Raw genomic sequence first — 9,649 nt, forward strand, 5'->3', positions numbered from 1 at the left:
CCTGCAAGTGCACCCAGGTAGCCACAGCTGGAGCACAGGGCCAGTGAGCTCTCCAGCTGCCTCCTTCCCAGCATGTAAAGCTTTTCCCAGGGTTGCTTTGGGGTTTTCTTGCCTTCAGGGGGAATCTGTTGAGCCAGCCAAAGGAGAGGAGCCTGGAGGATGTGAGCAGGGGCAGTGCAGAGGAGCAGCAGCCTGCCTGGCTCTGCTGAGCAAGTTCAGGTCCCTTTGAAGTCCAGCCAAGTGTCACCTGTAAGACAGTTAAACGCTGACCTTGCCGGGTGCTTTTTTGTCCTACAAGATAACTGGAAGTGGTTCAGTGTAACAGCTGGAGTCGGTGTTGTCCTCAGTGCTCCCGAAAGGACAAAGCTGAAGCTCTGGGGTGGCTTCAGGAGCTCAGTGCCTGGCCAGGGCAGCTCTGGGCTGCAGGGCTGGGGTAGTGGCAGGGCAGGGCAGGGGGCTGTTCGTGTTCCCAGCGCCGCTCCCGCTGCTCCCAGCCACGGCGAGACACGGCACTTGGGGCTGTGTCTGGGGACAAACGTTGCGCTCCCACCGCGAGAGCCGCCCTGGGAAGCGATCCCGCCTTTACAGCCGCATCGCCAGGGGAACTTCCCCAGCCAAAAATCACCCCCAGACTGCTTCCCCTACCCCTGCAGCGCTGCGAATCCCACCTGCAGGTACAGCCACGCGCCTGGCCACGGAGCAGCGCTGCCGGGCCGGGGGGAACCGCGGGGGAACCGCAGGTAGAGCCGGAGCAGAGCCGGGGCAGAGCCGGAGGGGAGCCGGGGGGAGCGGGGCCGGGCGCGCCGGGATCCGCGGGCGCTTGCGTCATTGGGGTCTTTCCCGGCAGCCGGGGCTATAAAGCTGCTGTCGGCAGAGACGGGCGGCGGGCAGCCGGGCGGTGAGGCCCCGGGAGCGGGGCGGGAGCGGGGAGGAGCCGGGGCGGGATGCGGAGGGAGGGCGGCCGGTCCCGGAGAGCGGGACTGGGATGGGACGGGATGGGACGGGATGGGATGAGATGGGATGGGGAGCGATGGGATGGCGGAGGAACGGCTCGGCTGCTGCTCTGCCGTCTCAGCCCAATCTGCTCCGCCGCCCCGCCCGTGGCACGGCGCGGTGTCCCCCGGAGCCGGTGCTCTGCCGTGCCCCGGGGCTGGGGAAAGGCTGTCTGAGCAGCACACGACAGCGCTCAGCCTTCCCTAACAGCCCTTCTCTCTTTCTGCTCTAAAGCTGGACGGCCGGATCAGCGCTGCTGCTGTGCAGAGGAGCTCCAGCCAGCCCTGCGGAACCCTCCCTGACCCCCCCCGGCTCCTGCGCACCGTGCCCCATGCTGTCCTGCTGCATGCCCAGTTTAAGGCGTCTCTCCAAGGTGAGTACCTGAGTACCGGCTGCTCTTAGGGCTGCACACGTGTGCCTCGAAAAGGAGAGGGAGGAGAAACAGAGCTCTGGGATTCTCCAGCCCTGCACCCAGGGGCTGGGTCTCCCTAAAAGTTCCCGTGATTTGCTGGTTTGGAAAAACATCCCTTCTGTGCCTCAGCTGGCAAAGATCCTGCCCCAAATGGGGGTAACTGAGTGGGATGGAACGTGCTGGAGCCGCTTTTAGCACTGAAAGGGGGAACCGAGGTTGTGGAGGCTTGGCAGAGTGAGTTTGGGAAGGATGGCACCTGCGGTGGCAAGCGGAGGGCGATGGTGGTGGCACGTGGGGCAGTGCCCAGCACCGCTGTGTTACCCCTGGGGCTGGGGAGGGCGTGAGGGGGGAAAGAATTTCTTGCCTCTACAATTGTGATGGGTTCTGTGTGGCAGCAGCAGTGTTGTGTGTGGCAGCAGCAGTGTTGTGTGTGGCAGCAGCAGCAGCATGTGTGTGGCAGCAGCAGCAGCACGTGTGTGGCAGCAGCAGCATGTGTGTGGCAGCAGCAGTGTTGTGTGTGGCAGCAGCAGTGTTGTGTGTGGCAGCAGCAGTGTTGTGTGTGGCGGCAGCAGCAGCATGTGTGTGGCAGCAGCAGCAGCGTGTGTGGCAGCAGCAGCGTGTGTGTGCAATCAGCAGTGTTGTGTGTGTGGCAGCAGCAGCAGCGTGTGTGTGCAATCAGCAGTGTTGTGTGTGTGGCAGCAGCAGCAGCGTGTGTGTGGCAGCAGCAGCAGCGTGTCTGTGGCAGCAGTAGTGTTGTGTGTGTGTGGCAGCAGCAGTGTTGTGTGTGGCAGCAGTAGTGTTGTGTGTGTGTGGCAGCAGCAGCATGAGCTCAGGGCTGTTTGTGCTGTCCTTGCTGTAGGAGATGTTTGCCCCTCTCCTCCTCCTCCTGGTTGAGCTCGGCTACGGTGCCAACCCCACCTACCACTGGAGAGACACAGTGACCAACAAGCAGCTGACGTGCCAGCAGTGCCCGCCGGGGACGTTCGTGGCGCAGCACTGCAGCAGGGACAGGCCGACGCTGTGCCAGCCCTGCCCGGAGCTGCACTACACTCAGTACTGGAACTACCTGGAGAAGTGCCGCTACTGCAACGTCATCTGCGAGGAGAAGCAGGTGGAGGTGCAGCAGTGCAATGCCACCCACAACCGTGTGTGCCAGTGCCAGGAGGGCTACTACTCAGAGATGGAGTTCTGCATCAGGCACTCGGAGTGCCCGCCGGGCTCGGGCGTGGAGAAGCTGGGTAAGAGCCCTGCCGGGAGCTCCCGGGGCTCTGTCGCTCCCCAGAGCCTCTGCTGGAGCTAAAGAGCAGGAGAAACACGGCAGCCAGTGACTGCCGTGTGGCCTGACCTGCTCTCTCCTTGCTCACCAGCACAGAGCCAACCTGCTCCTGGCTGCTTTTCCAAGGAGGGATTAGTCTGAGGGTGGGTTTTCTCTCCCTCTCTCATTTCCCAGCACCACACTTAGATGGGACGTGGCCACCCCGGTTCCTCCCTTCACCCACCCCTGCAGCGGCAGCTCAGCCCACCGGGAAGGTAGAAGGGTCTGAGTGGCTCCAGCTGCTCTGTCAGCTCCCTCCTCCTTGCAGGCAGGTAGCCTGGGAGCAGGAACACTCATGATCTGGTCTGAGCAGGGCTGCTAAGGATGCGAGGGCAGGGCTGGGGAATGTGTGTAGCTCTGGGGCTGGTTTTATGGGTTCTGTTGAGCAATTTGGAGAGGCTGGAGTCAAAACACGAAACGGGTACGTGGACAGGTTCCAAAGCCATAAAATCAGCCTTGTTTTGATTCAGGAGGCCAAAACTCCCTCCCCTGGCAAGTTGAGTCAGGTGGGGGTTTGGGGGGTTGTTTGTCAGTTGTCTCCCAAGCAGAAGTTTGCCTGGGCCCTCAGCTGCCCTCACCTGTGCACACAAGCAGGTTCCCCTCTCACTTTCCCCTGAACCACTGAGGACCAGCCTGTCTGTCAGCCACAGCTGGGGACGGGAAAACGGCGTCGGCACAACCGGCATCAGCTTCCTTCGTGCTTTGAAGCGTGGAGGCTGCTGAAGTCTTCTCACGTGCAGCACGAGGGAGCTCCAGGCTCGAAGGCCAGGGGACAAATCCCTGTTGCCTTCAGCTGATGCTTATGGCTGAGATTCAGGGTTTGGTTTTTGTCTGGGCTGTGATGTCAGCAGGTGCAGTGATGCAGCAAAAGGTGGATTAGGTCTCTGAGCAAGGAGGGGAAGCCCTTTGAAATGAACCATCGGACCTGGCTGGAGGGTTGGCTGTAGGGCTGAGGAGCCACACGAGCAAAGGGGGCATTTGAGAAGCAAATCTTTTGTTGTTATTACTTATTGGTTACAAATGGCTTCTTATGTGGGCACTGATGGCATTGCAGCCCCAGCATCTGAACCCCACAGCAGGGGCTGAGCATCCAGGGAGGGTGGGCAGAGCTCTGAGGCTGTGGGTGCCTGGGATATCCCCTGGGTGCTTGGGGCTGCAGGCAGAGCTCGCTGCCCTTGGGGGTGGATGAGTGCTTTGATCCCTGCAGGGTTCCTCTGGGGCCCACTGGGATTTCCCATTTGCAAGTGCTGGTTCAGGTGTTGGGGTTGGCAGCAAGGGGGTGGCTGTGACTCCTCCTGGGAGAGCCAAAGCCACGGGGTGAAGTGAGTTGGGATGAGATGGGCACCTTGTCCTTGACCACGACGAGGAGATGAAGAGGGGGGTGAAATCTGCTGCTGCCAGGGACGCTGCTGCTTCTCCCAGGGACTGTGCAGGACACCCTGGTGCAATCTCACTGTGAAAGGGGCTGGGGCTGGCCAGAGCCTGGCTGGGAGCTGCCAGGCTGCAGAAGCCAACGGAGCTTTCACTGTCTCTGAGACTTTTCCTTTCGCTTGACCAGAAGCTTCCTGACTCTGCTGTGAATCAAAGGGCTGGCTTGGCACTTGGCTTCACCATCGTCCCAGATGGTGTCTCCTGCTCAGGAGGTGGCCCCTTTCAGCAGCCCCTTTCCTCTTGTATCTGGAGGCTGGTGGCAGTTTATCAGCACAGGCCAAACGCTCTGGCTGGGGAGACGGGAAGCGTTGAAGCCAGAGGCCCCTCAGGAGCATCGCAGGCAGTGACTTTCCAAAACATCATCCTCGTGTTTGAGTGGTGTCTGCCACTCTTTGCTTTGCCAGCATCACCCCCAGCTCCTGCCCTTGCTCCCTTGGCAGCTCATCACCCCAGGCTCACGGTCCTTTTGCCTCCCCCAGGTACCCCCTTTGAGAACACCCAGTGCCGTCCCTGTCCCCGCGGCTTCTTCTCTTCCTCCAGCTCCAGCACGGAGCCGTGCCAGCCCCACCAGGACTGTGAGCAGCAGGGGAAGGTGACCAACGTGCAGGGCAACCAGTACCACGACACCCTCTGCACCTCCTGCAGACCAGGGAGGAGCAACAGCACGCAGGGAGCAGGTGAGCTGTGGTGCTGCAGGAAGGGGGACGCCGGGGCCACGAGGCTGCCAGGGAGAGGGTTTTTTCCAGGTAGATGCAAAATGAGATGAAGTAGTGGGTAAGAGTGATCTGTAATTAATAGCAATTCTGGATAAAACACAGTCTGACTGCCTTCCTCCCCTCCAGGGCTGATCCTGTAGGGCAAGGGCAGGGCTCAGGGCTAAAGCAACAGCCAGAGCATGTGTGGGCTCCTTGCTCAGCAAGAACAAAGAGCTGACAGTGAAATCCTGGGAATGCTGGGACAGGAGAACACTTGTGGAAGCCCTTGGGCTGTAGCTGATAGCTCACAGAGATAAGTGATGGCTGTCAGTCATGTAAACAGAGTGGGTGTGAAGGGCTGAGCCTCTCAGCTCCCACGTGCCCCGGCGCCAGCTCCAACACCAGCTTCAGCCTCTTTTCAGGAAGCTTCTGTTGCAACTGCAGCCTCCTCTGTGCAGGGTGAATGGAGCAGAGTCCAAGGCTGGTTGGAGCTGAGCAGAGGGTGGATTTTGACCTGTTAGGTGACAGAGATGTGGTGTTAACTGTGTCACTGCAGACGTAGTGCTGAGCCTCAGTGGTGGCTGAAGGTTGGGCAGGAGCTGCCAGTGGGCACAGGTGGCAGAATGATGGCATCCCAGGATGGAAGGGACCTCAAGGATCTGGTCCAACCTTTCTTGGCAGGGGAGAGCAGTGGGCTGTCCCCAGAAGTGCTTTGTAACACACACTCCAACAAGTTAGGGGTGAGAAAGAGACTGAGAACCATCTCAAGGGCCTGGTGTGTCAGTTGAGGTGAAGCACCTGCTCTACCCTGAGCATCCAGCTGAGACACTCAGGAGACAAACTCACTGTGGCTGACCTGGATGGCATCGACCTGCACTCTTGACCTTCCAAACCCAGAGTAGCACAGATGGAAGGACTTTGAGAGCCCATCTGGTCCAACCTTTCCTGGGAAAAGGAGCCTGGATGAGATTATCCAGCACTGTCCTCAAAACCTGCAGCAGTGGGGACTCCACCACACCCCTGGGGGGTTGTTCCAGTGTAAAAAAAAAAAAGGTCTTTCTTCCATCAAGATAGAAGAGCTGCAACAGCAGCTTCTGCACGGCGATGCAGCAAGGAGGCCGCTGCCCCAGCAGCGTGTGAGAGCAGCTCTTGCCTTTCCATCCCCTCCTGCCACTGCCAACCGGGAGCATTTCAGCTCAGGGAGCCTGATGTGTGCCACAGGAGTGTGATGCCCGTGGTGTGAGGTGATGGGAGGCTCTGGCACCAGCAGGACGTGGTCCCAGGGAGGGGGCAGGAGCGGCGCAGCAGCACGTGCCCAGAGCAACCTCCGGCTATTTATAGAGCAGAGGCCGGGAGCCACGGGACACCACGGGTATTTTTAACTCTGGTTCATTGTGATTTCACTCAGGAGGTATGTGGGCACCTGCCTTCCTCCCTGCTGCAACAACAGCTCCAGATGAACCCAGAGGTTGTGGGAGAGGCAGAAGCTGGGCAAGGGAGCCCGACCCACCCCGCTGCAACCAGTGAAACTCTTCCCAGTTTACAGTGGCATGAAACTGGGCTGGTCTCTCCCTGACTGAGTAATCATTTGGCTTCAGCCTCTTAAATGCTTTCTGACTTCATTCCTTGTGCTGGTTGGGCTCCAGGGCTGCTTTAGGCAGCTGGGGCTGTGCAGAAGCCCTGGGCTGGGCTGCACCCGGGGCTCCTCCTGTCCTGGGCTGGGAAACCAGCAGCTTTCAGGAAAAATAACACGTGTAAGCACTGACTGCAGCAGCTTCAGATTGCTCTGGACTTTCCCTTTTGCCCTGCTGCACTGCAGGGAGGAGCACAGAAAAGGAATCTTTCCTTTCCCCCCCCTAAGACGAGGGGAACTTTTACTTCTTGTTCTGAACCTGCTGCTGGGAAATGCGGGGGCTGGGGCGGGCTCCCGGAGCCGTTACCTGGCACAGGCAGGCTGGGGCTGGTTAACAACGCTGCACTTGGTGCTTTCCTCCTTCTTCTTCCTTCCAACCTCACTTTTTCCACTTGAAAAATGCTCATTGTGGCCTGGCTGTTCCACCCCACACCTGCTGGCAGCACAAACTGGCTGCCCTCCTGCTTCCCCCGGGCTTGGGCAGAGGATGAGCCCTCTGCAAGGCAGATGCTGCCACGTCCTCGGGCAGAGGCAGAGCTGGGCAGGCAGCCCCCAGCTCCTGGTCATGGGTGTCCGTGGCTGTGTCAGCTTAAATGCCCTCTCACATCTGGAGGATGGGCTGTGAGAGTCAGGTTTCCTGCTGGAGCAGTGCCCAGGTGAGGACAACATCAGCAAATCATAGAATGGTTTGGCTTGGAAGGGACCCTTCAGGTCCATCCCGTCTAGTTCAATGCCCCAGTGATGAGCAGAGACATCTTCAGCTAGATCAGGCTGCCGAGTTCCATCCATCCGGGCCTGGGAAATGTCTCCAGGACCTGAATGCCTCCAGGATCAAGCACTGACCACTTCTCTGGGCAGACATCCCACACCAAGGCTGGGTAGGGCTGAGACTTGCTCTGCTGGTCCTGCAGTCACCTTCCCTCTAACCTCCAGCTGCTTCTCTCCCAGCTCTAGGAGACGACGACTGCAAACAAGCCCTGATAGACTTCGTGGTCTACCAGAACATCCCCGTCAGGAAGCTGAAGCGGCTGCAGCAGATCCTGGAGCGCTCCCCGAGGAAGCAGGCACCAGGCACCAGGGCAGCCATCCAGGAGAAGTTCAGGGCATTCCTCACCCACCTCAAAGAGGGGCACTACGAGGTGACCAGGGAGCTGCTGGACGCGCTGCGCGCTGCCAAGCTGCACTCCATCGAGGAGAAGGTCCGCGAGCGCTTCCTCCTGGGCTGACACCACCACCTTGGACTCCCTGGGTAGTTCTTGGATATTTTTCTTCTGTGGTTTCATTAATTTATTCATCTTTCCAAACGTGACTTGAAAAGGCCACGTTAGAGACGAGCAAAGGGTCAGAGCTCGGCTGCACCCGCGGCGGGACCCGCTCTGCGCCTGGCTCTGGGGTGGGGTGATGGGGGATCCTCTGGGGTGGGGTGATGGGTGTCTCATCTCCAGGATGGGACATTGAGAGGGCTCCAGAATGGGATGTTGGGAGATCCCAGCAGCTGCTGCCACTCCAGGAGCTCCCTGAACGCCAGGTGCCCGTTTGCCAGCACTCAGCAGAGGGTCCCTGCTGCGTTAGCACAGGAACGTGCATCAAGGACATTTGTCTTCCTGGGGAAAAACCCAGCTCTTCCTTTGTAGAAAAGTGCCTGGCTTTGTTTTAAACTGTGTGGATTTGCTTTTGGTGGAGTTTTGTAGTTCTTTGACTGTGTTTCCCCCGCTGAGGATTTGCTGGAGTTTGTGCTGTGAGGGGAGGTCGCTGCTGGGACACGTTGGGTGTCCCCAGAGGCACCGCTGCAGCCTGACATTTCCAAACCTGGTTTGACATTTCTAAGCTGCCTGTTTTTATACCATGTGTGAGAGGTGTTTTCTAGAGAAACCAAAGAAATTATTTTATGATACAGTCCTCTGTCAGCAGAGTCTTTTCCTGGTCTCATTGGGAGGAGAGAAGGTGGTGTCACGAGTCCCTGGCCACCACCTGACCTTCTGCACATCCCCACCACACAGCAGCCCCCTGAGCCAGGGCAGAGCTGACTGGGAGCAGGAGGTGAGCCATCTGCTCTGGGATTTGCTGTTTGTTCACATCTCTTGGGTCAACCCAACCCTGAGCCCCAGGGCTGTCCCCAGACCTGACCTGGCACGTGGTCAGAGCCATGCCCTGTGGTGCTTGTGCTGCCTGTGGGCAGAGGGGCTTTTAAGCCTTGGTGACCCCCAGAGGCGTTTGCCAGCCTGTAGCAATGACACAGAGCCCACATCTGCTGCCTGCACTGAGCTTGACGACTTTGTAGCTCATTTTCACCTGAATAGTCACCAGGAGTAATTTGAGGTGCAAAAGAGGAATATTTCCCCCAGCCAGGAGCTGTTACTGGCACTGTGAAACAGGCTGTGTGGAAGTGCCCTCACTCCCCCTGCACAGCAGCCTGACAGAGCCAGGTACAAGAGGGGATTTTAACCTCTTCCTCCCCACAGACACATCCCAGGTCTCCCTGCTGCAGTGACAGTTGTTCATCCAGGTCAGGCTGCAGGAATGGGGCTGATCCTGCTCTATGTTCATAGAGTCACAGAATCATTTGGGTTGGAAAAGCCCTTGAAGCTCCTGGAGTGCACCCCCTGCCCAGCCCAGCACAGACCCACAGCCCTCAGCACCTCAGCTCCACGGCTTTGGGATCCCTCCAGGGCTGGGCACTGCCCCAGCTCCCTGGGCAGCCTGGCACAGGGCTGACACCCCTCTCAGGGAAACAGTTCTGCCTCAGCTCCAACCTCAACCTCCCCTGGGGCAACTTGAGCCCATTTCCTCTTGTCCTGTCATTCATTACTGAGGAGAAGAGACTGGCCCCCACCATGCTACAACCTGTCAGGGAGTGTCAGAGAGTGCTGCTGGCTCCCCTCAGCCTCCTCCAGGCTCAACAGCCCCATTCCCTCAGCCCCTCCCCAGCACCCTTGTGCTCCAGCCCCTTCCCCAGCTCTGTTGGTCGGGTGTTGGTGCCTCATGACCCACTGCAGCTGGGCTGGAGCCTCCATTTGGAGCTTTCCAGTCAGGTTTTCAGACCCTGGTGTGGTTTGTAGGTGCTGTGTTGCCTGTGCAGGCTTGGCTCCCCCCAAGCCCCCCTCACGCTGAGTCAGTTGGAATTTCTGCACCACAAAATTCCTCCTGACAGTGGGGGATCTTCCTGGTAA

The 9,649-nt window shown here is 59.0% G+C and overlaps 1 protein-coding gene across 1 annotated transcript; it reads left to right on the plus strand.

Moving 5' to 3' along the window:
* Nucleotides 1-1,018: 1,018 nt before the first annotated feature.
* Nucleotides 1,019-8,375, plus strand: TNFRSF6B (TNF receptor superfamily member 6b). The gene is made up of 4 exons (XM_062008778.1): nt 1,019-1,366; nt 2,265-2,643; nt 4,631-4,828; nt 7,428-8,375. The coding sequence occupies exons 1-4, from the start codon at nt 1,325-1,327 to the stop codon at nt 7,703-7,705; spliced, it is 897 nt and encodes a 298-aa protein (XP_061864762.1). The 5' UTR covers nt 1,019-1,324; the 3' UTR covers nt 7,706-8,375.
* The last annotated feature ends 1,274 nt before the right edge of the window (nt 8,376-9,649 follow it).

The sequence above is a fragment of the Colius striatus genome, chromosome 16, assembly GCF_028858725.1.
Source record: "Colius striatus isolate bColStr4 chromosome 16, bColStr4.1.hap1, whole genome shotgun sequence".
Classification (NCBI taxonomy): Eukaryota; Metazoa; Chordata; class Aves; order Coliiformes; family Coliidae; genus Colius; species Colius striatus.